Below are 16,324 nucleotides of genomic sequence, written 5' to 3' on the forward strand. Positions count from 1 at the left end.
GCGTATGCGCCTTTAAACTCAAAGAACGATCAGCACGGAAAGGCAAACAAAATGTGAACATTTTCTGTCCTTTTTACTATCTTTTTAGAGGTTTTGTAAGAAAATTTTCGATTCGTTTGATCTTCATTGCATTCTGTGATGTATTGATCAGTTTTGTAAAAGAATTTAAATGAAAAACTTGTGAAATTTGTGTCGGAAGCCACTCGAATAGTTTATTCGCAATTCCTTGATTGTTCCCATAATATGTGGCACAACAAGCAATAAATTCTAATTACAGAAAATGGCCCTTCCAGCAAAGACCCTCGTACAGGCTGCTGCCAACTCCGGACTCCGCGCCGTCTCTGTCCGTCACTCCAGCCAGGCACCAAAGGTTTGAATTTTGATATTTTCTTCAATATTTATCGTAAATAATCTAAAATCAAAACTCTAGGTCGCTCTTCTCGGAGCCGCTGGAGGAATCGGCCAACCATTGGGTCTCCTTCTCAAGCAAGATCCACTCGTCGCTCATCTCGCCCTCTACGATGTCGTCAACACCCCCGGAGTTGCTGCCGATCTTTCCCACATTGATTCCAACGCTAAAGTCACCGCTCACACCGGACCAAAGGAGTTGTACGCCGCCGTTGAGAACGCTGACGTTATTGTCATCCCAGCCGGAGTTCCACGTAAGCCAGGAATGACTCGTGATGATCTTTTCAACACCAACGCCGGAATCGTTCGTGATTTGGCTGCCGTTATCGCCAAGGCGTCGCCAAAGGCTCTCATTGCTATCATCACCAACCCAGTCAACTCCACTGTCCCAATTGCTTCGGAGGTTCTCAAGAAGGCTGGAGTCTACGATCCAAAGCGTGTCTTCGGAGTCACCACCCTCGATGTCGTCAGATCTCAAGCTTTCGTCTCCGAGCTCAAGGTAGGTGGAAAGTCTGCGATTTGCAGAAGCGTAGATTATGAATACCAAATTATGAATTCGAGTTTTAAGTTAGGGAGGGAGTTTTCCGGTTTTCACAAATTTCGAACGTTCTCTGTGTTTGAGGTGTTTCGCGACTTCTATCTCTTTTCCTCTCCACACGTACGTGCGGTGTGAATATAAATAAAGTGAAAGAGACAAGTAAATAGAGATAAGAACACACAAAACTATGAAGTTGTAAATCCGAAAGGGATTCAACTTCAATTTTTTCAGGGACACGATGCCACCAAGACCGTCGTTCCAGTCGTCGGAGGACACGCCGGAATCACCATCATCCCACTTCTCTCCCAAGTCACCCCATCCACCAAATTCTCTGAGGAAGAGATCGCCAAGCTCACCCCAAGAATCCAAGACGCCGGAACCGAAGTCGTCAACGCCAAGGCCGGAGCTGGGTCTGCTACCCTTTCTATGGCTCTTGCTGGAGCTCGTTTCGCCAACGCTTTGGTGAGAGGAATCAAGGGAGAGAAGAATGTGCAGTGTGCTTACGTGGCATCTGACGCCGTCAAGGGAGTCGAGTACTTCTCGACCCCAGTTGAATTGGGACCAAATGGAGTTGAGAAGATCTTGGGAGTTGGAAAGGTTTCTGCATTTGAGCAGAAGCTCATCGATGCCTCCGTTCCAGAACTTAACAAGAACATCGCCAAGGGAGTTGCTTTCGTTAAGGGAAACTAAATATTAAAATAATTTTTTTAAATTGCATCCCTACACAAAGTTTTACATATGTATCTTTCAGTTTCTCGTAATTTTTAGTAACTATTTGGGTGTCGAACGCCGTTTCTAAACGTTTGCTCTCATCTCCTCCCCATTTGATTGTTTATTTTTGCCCCCGTTTTTTTCTTCTCCCTCGGTGAACTTAGGCCTTGGCATTACATAAATGAAAAATCCAAGTTCTCTTTTGTTTCAACTGGAAACAGCAAAAATTGAGCATCTCCTCTTCATTAAATTCCTCATCCAAGGCAATACGTATTCATTTATTTTCCTCTGAAAAATGTCTTGATGCTATGCGCCTCTCTTCTCTCTCCTTGGGCACTTGTACTAGGACGGAGTGAGACACGTGGATTGACAGAAGAGACGGAGGATGAGGAAGGAAGAAAATGGGGAAGACAACCTCCTCCCGCTTTTTTCTCCATTCTCCCCCCGCTTTCACCAAACCGATGATTTTTATTTTCCTCTTTTTTTCGAAGAGTTGCGAAATTTTTAGATTTTTTTTGTTCTCTTTTATAGAAATTTCTAGATCGATTGCGATCAGTGGAAAGAGTGACGTCACCGATTTTTCTCTTGCTATCATTAATTTTTTTGATTAGAAATCAAAAAAAAATTCCTCACTGTTTTCTATTGAATAGACTGTAATTTCTTGTTCTGAGCTCAGATAGTAATCTTAACTACCCTGTCGGGATGGGTCCTAAAAGAAGTGAAAATAAAGGGACGGATGAGGGGGGACCAGATGGTTTTGCACCTGTCATATTCTCAGAAGGAGAAGAGACAGACAATTGAGAAAAGAAGGGACAGCAGATGCTCTATAGATCAATTGAGAAGAGCACATCAGGTTTTCGCGCATCTTTTATGAGGTTTTTGGTCTTTTTTAATAATAATAATACATTTGTTTTTTTAGGCCTAGCATTTTTTTTAACTGGCAAAATCAGTTTTCGGGCCTTTTTAAAGCGTATTTTAGCATAATTTTCGGGTAATAATCATTTTAAACTCATTTTTGGATTACATTTTGAAGGCGCATCGTTGGTTCAGCAGCAAAGTTTTCCGTGAATAAGTGCATGAACCTTTAATACCGTATATATTTCATTTTACTTGAATTTTTCGCTCGTTTTTTGCCAATTTTCGATACATGGGCTTTCTAAATAGAAAAAAACTAGAAGTTTTTCTATTTTATTCAGATTACGAATCCCCTCTCTAATAACACTAATCCCCTTGGCGCTATGTTGGTTGGGGGGGGGGGGGGCACTACTTTTTGACTTTTTTGGCATTTTCTGACTTGCGCATATGCCGCGTTCAAAGTTGATTTCCAGGAGTAATTTCCTGGAAAAACGCTGTCCAAAGCTGCGATTGTTTTCCAGATTTACAGCAACAGTAAACTACTGTATCACTCGTTTTGACTGTGTTCTTCCTGTTGATTCATGTCGATTTACGGCGGGTCTCGAAGCGGAGGCCTCTGGAAAACAATGGCAGCTTTGGACAGCGTTTTTCCAGGAAATTACTCCTGGAAATCAACTTTGAACGCGCCATTAATTCTAAGCATGTTAGAAATAATTTTGAGGTGTCTGGACCTCTAGAAAGTATAAAATTCCTATTATTTGCTTTTTTATTATAGGCTTAGGCTAAAACGCCAACGCTAACGTAGTTGAGGGGGAGGGGAGGGCACCCAAATTTACTAAATTTGGCGCTATTTTCGGGTGTCCCAGAGGAAGGAAACAAGGCGTTTTGGCTGAGCCTGTAATTTAAAGGTGGGGGGACAGGAGATTTTTCGTAGTTTTTTTGTAGCTAGAGTATGCATTCTACCGTCACGGTGTACAACACTTAATGTCACTCTGCGTACAGCTGTCGTCCTCGCCTTTATGTATGCAATCGGGCGTGCGCTTTCTCTTTGCCCGCGTGGCTCAGTCGGTAGCGGCGCCGCACCCTCAATCATCGCCCTCACAAGTTCAACTCCTCGAGAGGCATATTTAAACGGAATTTCGAGAACATTATTTTTTTTTCATGTCCCCCCACCTTTAAAGCAAAAATCAAAAAACTTTTGAAAAAAAAATTTCAGCTAAAAAAATTCTGAAATCGGCGAAAATCAGTGAAAATTGCAATCTTAGGCTGAATTTTTTTTCTTTAAATCATAGGCTTAGGCAAAAACGCCTTGTTTCCCTTCCTCTGGGGACACCCGCATTTTGGCGCCAAATTCAAAAAATTTGGGTGCCTCATCTCACAAAAGCCAAAAGAGATGAAAAATGCAAAGTACATCAAAAATTGCTGACTGAGAATGCTTCATTTCCTAAAAATTTCCCGAGAATTGGTTTAAAAAATCCAAAGATTCATGTTTCAACTGCTAAGGCATTTTAGCCTAAGCTTAGAAGCAAATAACAGGAATTTTTATTTTACTATATTATTTTATACTTTCTAGAAGTCCAGACAACTCAAAAATATTTCCAACATGCTTAGAATTATTGCGCAAGTCAGAAAATGCAAAAAAGTCAAAAAAGAGGGCCCCCCCCCCTCCCGTTTTTTGGGTATCTCTGGGTGCCATGCGGTGCTGGAAAATATATAAATGGTTATTTTTGATAATCAGAGACATTAAAGGCTGTAAATATAAAAGTTCCAAGATGGCACAGTTTATCAGTGACTCATATCATTGTTTTTGCACAGGCTCTTCTCTCTCTCTCTCTCTCTCTCTCTCTCTCTCTCTCTCTCTCTCTCATTATCTTTCTGTAAGAAAAATAAACAAAGGTCCTAGTTGGTTACCTGGATCATCACCCTCTCTGCGTCTCTCACTATCGTTCTCTGTGCCTCTTATCTCTCCAACTTCATTCTTTATTGCCTACAGGGGGCAGTCTGGCCTGTTTCACCTCTCTCAAGCGGAGAAAATTCGAAAAAATTTTGTGCGAATTGGCCTAAAATGAGCCCCATTAGTTTTTGATTGGGTCATAGAAGAGATCATGAGAACAGTTGGGTCTCTTTTGCGCCTTTATTTCTATTGATGTCATCATTTTTTGTTGTACTCGTGAGCATAGGTGAAAAATAAAAACGAGTTTGCACTTTCCCCCCAAGCTTCCGGTGGGAGATATATATATAAAGATTTCAAATACTATCAAAATGTTCATTATGATGTCATCAATAGTTTATCAGTTCATAATTCCTCGATATCTCGAAAATAATTCAGGTCAAAGTGACGATATCTAGAATATGTCCTAGCCACGCCCCTCGTTAAAACTTGCTTCAATATGTGTAGAAAAATATAAAGATTTATATAGCAACAGAGGAAAGATTCGAAAAACCTTAAAAATCACTTTTCGCCCATTTCTGGAACTTCTGTAAGGTTCGCGAGTCTTTTTTCGAATCGCCGCCAAAAATTAAAAATCAGAAAAGTTCTGAAAAATTCGAGGTTTTTGTTGCGATTTTTCCTCGATTTTTTCGCAAAATTTGTAGGCCTTTTTCGGTTTTTCATTTTTTTTTGCAGATTCGTTTTCGATTTTTCCGAATTTTTTGAATGAAATTTGTTGGAACGGTATTCGAGAAGATTACTGTAGATTACTATACAAAGCTTATTTCCTTTTGTAGTTTTTCTGTTGTCTGCATTTTGACGTGATGGTGTTCGCAAAGAACAGCTTCTACAGTAATATCTTCGCCAACATCCTCTCGTTAAATGACAAAAAAATCACAGACAAAAAAACCGGAAAAATCTAAAATGAGACTTCAAAAATAGCTGAAAAACCTAGAAAGGTCTAAAAATTTTGCAAAAAATCGAGGAAAAAATCGCAAATAAAACCTGGATTTTNNNNGATTNNNCAGTTNNGGNGGNGANNNGNNNNANGACTCGAGAACTTTTCAGAAGTTTCCAGAAATGGACGATAATTGAGATTTTCTCCGCTTCTATATGATTCTACATCTTTTTCTACACATTTTAATAATTTTTATATTCGCTAATGAGCCTATTTATTCCCATATTCTCTGTAGATCTTAAAGGATGCATCAAATTTGACACCTCTCAAGAGGATATGATGTACTTGAGATATGTACCAGGTCCTGATGTTTTTGACAAGATCTAATGGTCCCTTTTCCCCCAGAAAGCCTTAATGGACCCTTCTCACCTCACAATCCACAATTTCTATTTATTTCTCTGTTACGTCTCTATTCTGTTCTCTATCTGCTCTCCTCGTCCAACGGGCGGTATTACGGGCAGAAATTTGCATATAGGCCATGTGTAGTGAATCAGTTAGATCTATGGGTGATTCTAGAACTTTCTAGAAGGCAGACAATTTTTCCGGATCGTAGCTGGAAGTCTTCCAGCCTGGAAGATCAAGAAATCGAATAAGCAAATTTGAGAGATCAAAAAATCAATTTTAATTTGAGAATAATGGCAATTAGTAAGTCGCTCCTGTCTTGGCTTTATTGTGTTTCTGTTTTTAATCCGAACACCTTTGAATTCAGGTTACTGTAGTTAACAACCAGTCACCCCTTGTCCTGAAACGGTAAATAAGAAACAGTAAAAAAAAGTTTTTCATCATTTTTTTAAATTCATTACAAATTTTTTAGGCCATTAAACATATTTTTTCTTTTATATCCAATAAGAAAAAGAGACCGGATGACTATTGTACCGTCAAGGTCGCCAGAGAAGAAACTGTCTGAATAATATGTTTTCGGTTTTTTTTCGGAGATTTATTTGGCCAAAGTTGGTGGGAAATCTGGGTTTTGCGCAGAATTATTCCATTAAAAATTCTCAATTTGAATTTCAAAAATTTTAATATAACGTTGCTTTAAACTATTTCAAAATATTGAGTGCTTCAAATGCGCTCTGTAGCAAAAGCACTAAATTTCATCAATAGAGCGCGTAATGGTTTTTGATCTTACCAATTTGTACTCTTACTGATTGATTGATTACTTTTCCCTTTCAAAAAACTTTTCTCTTCTCTATCTCTCTTCCCTCTCCGCTCCCTCTATCTCTGCGTCTCTTCGAACTCCTCACTCTCTCACCCTGGGCGCGCGGCGCCATTCTTCTCGTTTTTGTGTCCATCCGCTGTGATTTTCATATTTCGGCACACAGAGGCGAAAGTCAAAAATTGAAGAGAGGAACAAAAATAGAAGACGATACATACAACGACGTCTTCTGATTCTTATCTTGTCCTTTTTATCGTTTTTTATATACTTTTTTTGAAGGAATCAAACAATGGGTATTGAAAATAGTGAAAAATGTGATTTTTTAAAAGCAAAAAAGCTGTAAGAAACACGATTTTTAGCTCAAAAACAGACGAAATTGACTTGAAAATTTGAAAAATTCACTTTCAAAAACTTAAAATAGAGCAAAACTGAAAAATTAGGTTCCTGAAACAAAAAAAATATACAAAAAATGTAATTTCCAGACAAAACCCGCAAAAATACATTTAAAATCGCTGAAATATGGGAAACTCTGAATATTTGTGTCGCAAAATTGTTTTGACTTTAAAAAAATTAACAAAACGGAAAATCGAATTTTCGAGATTTCACTCCTTTCTGGCTTAAAAAATTGACTCGGAATCGCATTTTCAAAAATTTAAAAAATCCAAATGTCCAGCTCTTTTTCCCTATAAAACTTCTCTTTCCGCTTTTTTCTCTCTAAAACGATTCTTCTCACCTGTTTCAACTTAAATCTTCTTTAAGAAATTTCTCAAAAAAAAAACCCCCGCCACCGTCACCATCTTCGCCCTGCAATTCTTCAAAAACCCCATCTGAAGATTCTGCTTTTTCCACTAGAAGACGTGACAATACCATCTAAATGGACGATATTCTGTCAGCAGCGTTAACCGAGGCGGGTCTCGAAGAGTTTCTATGCGCACCGTCACCAGTACCGAGCACTTCTGGAAGGTAAGGTTTTTTGAAACTTTCAATTGCCGCCAAAACCTGAAAAATGAATTTCCAGCGCTCACGATGAAGCGGTAGTCACACAAAGCGCTCCACCCACATCATATCCAACCTCCTCCTCCTCATCCACGAATAATCACTTTTTCGACGATTCGCATTCGAATGACTCCGCCCACTCGGCGACGACCTATTATAACACTCCGCTGAATACACCGTTCGTTTCTGCAGAAGATGGCGGTGCTCCGACGTCGTTTTTCGGAATGGACGAGGAGGACGGAGGGTGTACGATTACGCCGGCAAGAAGTCAAAGTTTAGAGGAGCCGTTGTATTATCCGCAAGTTCAGGTAGGAATTTTGGGGAAAAAAAGAGTTGGAAGATTAAAAATAAGTGGAAAACAACCTATAAATTGTTTTAAAAAATGTCAGGAAATTATTTAAAAGCGACCATACAGTACCGTTGATTTTCAGCCATTTTGGCCATTTTCAAACGTCACAGTTGAGCTCCAGGCTCCTAAAAATGGTCAAAATATCCGAATAAGAACTGAAAAATACTTTTTTGTACATTTTCAAATTCAAATTTCCAGGTGATCCCTCGAAAACAACTGCCTCCGGAACCCAAAAATGAAGAGCCACCATCAACGCCTCCTGAAGAGGATCATCCAACGTCATCTGAAATTTCAGATCCAAAAGTGATAAAAGAAGAACCAGAAAGTACTCCATCCACATCAACTGCAGTATCTTCACGTGTTGTTTCTTCGCTGGCTTCTCAACGATCTCACACAGGGTCTCCAGTCACATCAGAAGGGATTACTGCACCACTAACCAGAAAGAGCTTGCCAGTGACACCTGGTTCAATTGTGAAACGAACTGTACAGACAAAGGATGGACTGCAGACGCAGTATTTGAAGGTAGGAGAAATTTTGATTTCCAAAATAACCTACAACTCTTTTAGGCTGTGGTGAACGAGAATGGCGAAAAAATCTATCGATTGCTGAGCCCCGTCGCTGCTTCCGCTGTGGCTGCTCGCGGAGCAATGGCCAGATCATCAACAGGTCCACAATCGGTTCGTGTCGGTAACACCATAGTAAATAAGAACGGAGAGCGTTTGATGGTAGTGAGGAATCAAACCGGACCTAATGGACAACTACTAGTCAAGAGGATCGTCACAAACGGGACACGAGGCACAGGCGGAATTCCAGGATCCAGAATGATAGCCAGTGGAGGTCACGGAAGGGAGCAGGTGTATAGAGCGCTTAGCGGATCCGGAGGCCACTTGATCCGTCGAACAGTGCCAGGAGGACAAGCTCAGAGAGGTGGAATGGTCGTCAGGCATGCAGTTCGAGGGACATACGGAGGTGGGAATGGTGTATCTGCGCCTGGATATCGTGTAAATCTTGTTGGACGTGGCGGATCCACAATGGTACACCATCAACCGCTGAACCGGGTGGTCGCTCGAGGAGCCATTCAGACGTCTGGAGGCCGAATTGTGTCACGTGGCGCTTTGAGACCGCAGCCATTGCATGTGTCGAATTCCACGCCGTCTTTTCAGTACATGGAAGAGAATCCTGGAAATTCTGGAAGTTTCCAGCAGGCAAAGACACCTGGTGCAGGGGTTATCCAGGCTAGACACATGCAGCAACAACAATATCAAGTTGGTCAACATCAGAATCGAATGGTTTTGAATAGATCATCTACCAACGCTGGAATCTCTCGAATGGTCGGTGGGTACGATCCACAACAACTTCCGCAAGTCGCGCCGAACGGACGTCTAATCATTCCGACGAATTCTGTGATGCGTGGAATTCCAGGACCATCAGGGATGCCGTCACCTAGAATTCCAGTCACTCCACAGCCACAAACCAAGTCGCAGAAGGCCAAGGATGAGATGAGGATGGCGTATCAAGTGGGAAGAGATGAGGCTTTGCAGCAGAGAAAGAATGATTTGGAGGATGATGAAGAGAACCTTGGCTATGCAGAAACCTATTCCGAGTACACCCCAGCAAAACTTCGTTCCGGAATGGCCCATCCTGACAGTGTCGTTGAATCCGCATCCCTCTCCAGTGTCTCCCCGCCAGACGTCAAATATCAAATCTCGATTCCCGAGTATTTGATCGATATGGGACACATCTCTGCACTTCAGTTAGAAGCTGTCATTTATGCCTGTCAGATGCACGAGCGACGAATGCCTTCAGGAGAGAGATATGGATATTTAATTGGTGATGGTGCTGGTGTTGGAAAGGGTCGAACGGTGGCTTGTATCATTTTTGAGAACTATTTGCAGGTGAGCAATGTGTCCCATAAGAAATCTCCTATTTTTAAAATCTTTTAGGGTCGTAAACGCGCGATCTGGCTCTCTGTCTCCTCTGATCTCAAATTCGATGCTGAACGAGACCTCCGTGATTGTGGTGCTCCAAATATCCCAGTTTACGCTTTAAACAAGATGAAATATGCTAAAATTTCCGGAAAAGAAAATGGGTCCATCAAGAAAGGAGTCATGTTTGCCACGTACACATCGCTGATTGGAGAGTGTCGAGGAGCAAAATCTCGCAAATACCGTAGTCGTATCAGCCAACTGATCCAATGGTTCGGTCAGGATTACGATGGAGTTATCATTCTTGATGAGTGCCATCGAGCCAAAAATCTGGTGCCAACCGCCGGAGCAAAGCCAACAAAAACAGGAAGAATGGTTCTAGAACTTCAGAAGGCTCTTCCAAATGCTCGTGTTGTGTATGCTAGTGCTACTGGAGCTACTGAGCCCCGAAATATGGCCTATATGACTCGTTTGGGACTATGGGGAGAGCGTCAGGCGTTTCCAGAGTTTCACGATTTTATCTCTGCCGTTGAGCGACGAGGTGTCGGAGCTATGGAGATCGTGGCGATGGATATGAAGCAGAGAGGTCTCTATTTGGCGCGTCAGTTGTCTTTTCGAGGAGTCTCGTTTGCGGTTCAGGAGGTTCAGTTGTCGAGTGACTTCGTGAAGATGTACGATGCGGCGGTGAAGTTGTGGATGGAGGCGAGAAGGCAGTTTCAGACTGTAATAGAAACCATGGATGAAGAAGAGCGATCCACCTGCAAAACGATTTGGGGACAATTCTGGGCTTGTCATCAGCGATTCTTCAAATATCTTTGTATTGCCGCCAAAGTTGACACCTGTGTTCAACTATCCAGAGAAGCTATCAAGGCCAAAAAATGCGTCGTAATTGGTCTTCAATCCACCGGAGAATCAGCAACATTGGAGACGTTGGAGGAGATGGGCGGAGAACTGAATGAGTTCGTTTCTACTGCCAAGACTGTTCTCTATGGCTTGATTGATAAGCATTTTCCAACGGACACATCGCTTTCGATGGGTGATCGAGACATTTTCAAAGATTTCGATGACTTTGATAGACCTGCTAAGCGGAGAAAAACTCGAGAGACTCTTAGCTTCCTTGGAGATGTTGGATTCGACACGTGGACTGGTGTGACGACTGGAATGGGTGGACAAGTCGGAGAAGGTGGCAAAAGTCTGAAGTTTGGATCCATTGGTAGACCTGGAACATCGAAAGTAGGACAAGACGAGGCTAATTCGACAACATCGGAAAGTTCTGGAGACGAATCTGGAGACAATTCTGCATCCGAATTTGAGGATGATAAAAATGGAGACCTTGCCAGCGCGAGAGAAGAAGCAGAGGGAGCTCGTACCTTGGAAGATGGAGAGGAGGATGAATGGGTGAAGGCGTTGTTGGCAGAAGCAGAATCATCAAGTGACGAGGATTCAGATGAAGCTGAAGACGTGAAAGAGGATGCAGAAGACGAGGAGGAGGAAGGAGAGCAGCAGGTGAAACGAGAGCCAGACGAGGAGTTTAATCCGTTCATGTGTGATTTTTCGAGAGGAGATCCGTGGGCGAACATGCAGCAAATCGTGGAAGACACGCCTGTCAAAGAACGAAAGACGAAGAAACGAAAACGCGACGAGGAAGAAGCTGAAAGAATGAGAGAGAAGGTTCGGAAACGAGAAGAGCGTCGTGAGAAGAAACGTCGTCGTGCGATTCGGAAGGCTGAAAGAGAGAAGAGACGCAGAAACGAGGAACTCCAAGCTCGAGGATCCGCTACAGACTTCATCACGTCTTCTAGAATATGTGGGTCTTCTGGAGAAAAAGAGGATATCAATCCATTGCTCATCAAAACCGAGCTACTTGCCGCTGTAGAAAGATTAGCACCTTCGCTCCCAGCGAATACCTTGGATCAGTTGATCGATGAGATGGGCGGCCCTGAATATGTTGCAGAAATGACTGGAAGACGAGGTCATATGGTGACCACTGAGACTGGAGATGTCATGTACCAAAGGAGAAATGCCAATGCAGAAGTTTCACTGGAATTGATCAATATGGAGGAGAAGGAGAAGTTCATGCGTGGCGAGAAGCTCATCGCTATTATCTCTGAAGCGGCGTCATCTGGAATCTCTCTACAATCGGATAGACGTGCTATGAATAAAAGAAGACGTGTGCATATCACTTTGGAACTTCCGTGGTCTGCTGACAAGGCCATTCAACAGTTCGGAAGAACCCATCGATCCAATCAAGTCTCTGGACCAGAGTATGTTTTTCTGATATCTGAGTTGGCTGGAGAGAAACGATTCGCTTCCATCGTTGCAAAACGTCTGGAATCTCTTGGAGCTCTTACCCATGGAGATAGAAGAGCCACTGAGACGAGAGATTTGTCTCAATTTAATATGGATAATAAATATGGAAGAGTTGCTCTTGATACTCTTTTGAAAACTGTAATAGGACAGGCTGGAGTGCCTCTTATCGAGCCTCCCAAAGATTATAAGGCTGGAGACTTCTTCGAAGATATGAGACTTTATATGGAAGGTGTTGGATTGCTGGCTAAGAACAAAAACGGACAGTATACCATTGAAAAAGAAGCAGCGACGATTCCAAAGTTCCTCAATCGAATCCTGGGACTCCCTGTACACGCTCAGAACTCGCTGTTCCATTACTTCTCGGAAATCGTTGCGGAGCTGATTGCTCAGTCCAAACACGATGGAACCTATGACACTGGAATCATGGATCTGGGTACTGGTGATGATCAGGTTCGGAAGCTGGAGACTCGAGTGTTCACAGGACGAGTCGATAATGGATCGTTCCGGGTTGAGATGCACAAGATTGGTGTGGAGAGAGGAGTCAGTTGGGATGAGGCGATGGAGTTGTTCAAGGAGCATAGTAATGATGATGTGAGTTGGAATTTTTCTAGCTAGGCTTGATAAGATTGCTCATCTCAAAGCAGTTTTCAAAATATAGCTTTAACTTCAAGGCTTGATGATTGCTCATCTTGAAATTCGTAATTTCATTTCGATTTTTTTTCAGGACGGATTCTATCTTTGCCATCCGGGCGGTGCTAACACTGCCAACACGAAAAAAGTGGCCGCCTTGGTATACGGTATTGGAAAGATTCGAATGGATAACGGAGCTCGGCTCTATGCAATAACCCGCCCGTCTACTGGTCGATCTCCCAAGTTGATGACCATGGCTGATTTGAGTAAACGATTCAGCAAGGTTACGGTAGATGAAGCCAAGGAGGTCTGGAAGCAGCAGTATGATTGTGAGTTTTTTGCCGATTTTAAGACATCAAAATGGGTAGAATCATACAGCAATGAAATTCAAAAATAATAAAAATCTCGAAAAATCACAATTTCCGTCCATTTCTAGAATCCCTTTTTGGAATTCTCATCAAAACTGACAAGGGGATTCCAGAAAAGAAAAAAAACGGGAATTCCAAAAACGAATCGAAAACTTCAAAATCGATATTTTCTCCGATTTTTGCAAAATTTTTAGACCTTGCTAGGTTTTTCAGCTATTTTTTGAAGATTCTATTTCGATTTTCTCGGTTTCTTATCTGAAGTTTGATGAAACGGTGCTCGTGAAGATTACTGTAGGTTACTGTAGAAAACCTTGTATTGTTTAGTTTCTTTTTTGCAAAGAAGCGTTTTTGTCTGCACTTTGACGTGATGGTGTTTGCAACAAAAAAAACTACAAAAGGAAATGAGTTTTCTACAGTAACCTACAGTGATCCGTGCGAACACCGTTCCATCAATTTTCAGACAAACCACCAAAAATCGAAAAAAAATATTATTTTTTCGGAGTTTTCAGTTTTGGCGGGAATTCAAAAAAGATTTCACTATCTTCCAGAAGTTTTCAGAAAAAGCGATTTGAAATTTTGCGATTTTTATGATTTTTTTCTTTGTTGTTATATGAATCTACATATCACATTTTTCTGAACATTTTGATCTCCATTTTGCAGTTTTGGGCTTAATTTTCAGTTTAACCCAATTTCTCTGAATTTCAGCCGCCGCGAACATGTGTCAACACAACTACATATACTCAAAATGTCGTACCGAATCCAATGGAACGTATTGTGAAGTTGGACGACGTACACGAACCTATTTCGTTCTGTCCGGATCCGTCTTGTCTGTTTGGCCGATTGTCGAAGAGGTTCTCGCTGGAAGCGATCGGAAGTCGTCTCGAATGCAAGTGATTCGTGTCAGAACTGATCATGATCAGAAGATTGTTGGTAAGTTGGGGATAAACAGACACACAGACAGAGGAAAACAATTGTCGTTATCAGTGATCTGTGGTTTTTGGAATTTTGGAATCAAGATTGCTTTTGCTCCGATTTTTAGACCCCCGGAATCTTGAATTCTAGATTTCTGGATTCCAGAATTTTTTATTCTGATTTTCAGGTCTTCTCCTAAATTTTTGGCTTCTGAATCCCAATATTTTAAATTTCTGAATTCCTATATATAATCTGAAATTCTAATTTTTTCCAGGTCTACTGGTGCTTCCAAGCCACGTCCGCAACCTTGTCACCCAACTGGAAACCCACTGTGGCAGAAGTTATGTCAAAACTGAGCCCTAATATTTTTTTTTGCGCTTTTAATAACCTTTTTTCTATTTTTTCTACCTCTACCGCCCCTCTTTCAAAATTTGCCTCATTTTGTTATTCATTTTTTGTTCCTTTCTCTTTTTTAAGACACATTTCCTCGCAGTTCCCCGTTTTTCCCCGAGTTTTTCCCGGCCACTATAACTTTTTCTAATTTCTATTAATTTTCTTGGCTCCGCCCACTTTTTCATTTTGAGTTGACTAGCCTTCTTAACACGCTGTGTTTTTCTTTACTTCTTCATGGAATTCTTCTCTCAAGGTCAGCACTATGATAAGAGAGATCTCTAGTATTATCAGTGGTGTTGACCTGAAAATTTTGTTATCTCTGCGTCTCCTTGCTCTCTCCCATTTTGTGTTATTTTCTCTCTCTCTCTCTCTCTCCCTCTCTCTCTCTCTCTCTCTCTCTCTCTCTCTCAGAACGTGTAATAAAATGAAATTGTTATTGATGAAAGTTTTCTCCTGTTTTTATAGTTGTTCTACTACAAAAAATTGACCGATTCTATTTTGAGATACCTCCAGATTAGATTAGATTAGAAACTAGGCAACATCTAGGTCAGAATATAAACCCAAAAAATTCAAATTTCCCGCCAAACCGTTGTTTTTCCTAGAATGTCGTATTGCTCATCTGAAGAGCATACACCGATCTCGCGATCCCGTAAATCGTCATGGCTGATTTCGAAAATCGATGAGAACGAGGTTGATAAGGAGATACAAGAGATGATGGACGAGTGGAGACGTAGAGATGCAGAGAAGAGCCACGTGGATTTGATACAGGCGGCATTGAATTACTGTAGAGGGCAGCTGAAAGAGTTGTTGGTGGATGGAGAGGGGGAGGAGGAGGAAGGGAAGAGCAAGCCGAGTAGGTTTTGAGAAAAATTTCAAATTTTGATTTGAAAATAATTAATTTTTCTAAAAAAAATATTCTAGAAAAAATATGAGAAATTCTGAAAATTCGACAAATTTCATTTTCGATTTTTCAATGATTTTAATTGATTTTCATTGCACTTTTTTGCGATTTTTCGAAGTTTTGTTGAAAAATTCAAAATCGGCGAAATTTAATTCAAAAAATCGCGAAAAATTGCATGAAAACAATGAAAATTATTGAAAAATCGATAAAAATCGAAAAATAGGTCAAAAAATAGTTACGAAAATGCATGCTCCTTTAAATGCGTCTTTAAGAATTTCGCTACCAGACCTAAGCTCCGCCCATCGCCGGTGGACGCAACCGAAGGTCCCACAACGACAACTACCGTAACCTTTAATTTTCGAATTTTATTTTTTCGATTTTCGTGCGTTTTCAGTCGACTTTTTCAGTCGAGAAATAGCAGAAAACTCGACGAAAACATATTTTTAGGTTACGGTAGTTGTCGCTGTAGGACCTTACATCGGTTTTGAACTTTTTAAAAACATAAATCTGAAAAATGCGATTTTTTGGATTTTTGGTTTTTTTTTTGGAAAAATTCAAAATCTATGAAAAATCCCTCAACGGCAACTACCGTAACCTGAGAACATTTTTTTTAACCTTTCAGTCGACATAATCTCACCGGAACACGAGGAACGAGACGTACTCGGGAATCTGGTCAACTGTCTTGACCGACAACAAAAAGCCGCCCGCCAACAAATGTATTTCGACAAAATTGTGCAGTTGGGGCTGGAGAGACAGGCGTTACAGGTTTTTTTTAATTTTTGACGCTTTTTCCCCCAAAATCGTACTTGTAATCCGGGCATTTCCCGGGCCTTGCCATTGTTTCTTTCAGAATCATTATTTTCAGATCAACTAAACCAAATATGATAGAGCTCGACGAGTACTACAAAATGAAATTATGTGGAATACTGTATCTTGTCTGCAAACGAAGTTACAGGCGACAAAGAGCGGAAAAGGCTGGCCCGG

The 16,324-nt window shown here is 41.2% G+C and overlaps 3 protein-coding genes across 3 annotated transcripts in view; all 3 read left to right on the forward strand.

Annotated features, from left to right (window-relative positions):
* Positions 1 to 280: 280 nt before the first annotated feature.
* Cbr-mdh-2 lies at positions 281 to 1,636 on the forward strand (the record flags this gene model as incomplete). The annotated part of the gene is made up of 3 exons (XM_002642890.1): positions 281 to 370; positions 431 to 907; positions 1,178 to 1,636. 3 exons carry the CDS (start codon positions 281 to 283, stop codon positions 1,634 to 1,636), a joined length of 1,026 nt encoding a protein of 341 aa, XP_002642936.1.
* A 5,794-nt stretch (positions 1,637 to 7,430) lies between these two features.
* Positions 7,431 to 14,409, forward strand: Cbr-let-765 (the record flags this gene model as incomplete). The annotated part of the gene is made up of 8 exons (XM_002642889.2): positions 7,431 to 7,519; positions 7,575 to 7,860; positions 8,100 to 8,423; positions 8,468 to 9,796; positions 9,845 to 12,727; positions 12,861 to 13,095; positions 13,840 to 14,124; positions 14,321 to 14,409. 8 exons carry the CDS (start codon positions 7,431 to 7,433, stop codon positions 14,407 to 14,409), a joined length of 5,520 nt encoding a protein of 1,839 aa, XP_002642935.2.
* Positions 14,410 to 15,042: 633 nt separating this feature from the next.
* Positions 15,043 to 16,324, forward strand: part of CBG15211 — a gene marked incomplete at both ends in the record, with an annotated part of 3,732 nt that continues 2,450 nt past the window's right edge. Inside the window, 2 exons of the mRNA XM_002642888.1 lie at positions 15,043 to 15,292; positions 15,963 to 16,105. Of these exons, the coding sequence (XP_002642934.1) occupies positions 15,043 to 15,292; positions 15,963 to 16,105 (393 nt within the window). The remainder of the gene's footprint in view (positions 15,293 to 15,962; positions 16,106 to 16,324) is intronic.

This window comes from Caenorhabditis briggsae, assembly GCF_000004555.2.
Source record: "Caenorhabditis briggsae complete genome, chrIII, whole genome shotgun sequence".
Classification (NCBI taxonomy): domain Eukaryota; kingdom Metazoa; phylum Nematoda; class Chromadorea; order Rhabditida; family Rhabditidae; genus Caenorhabditis; species Caenorhabditis briggsae.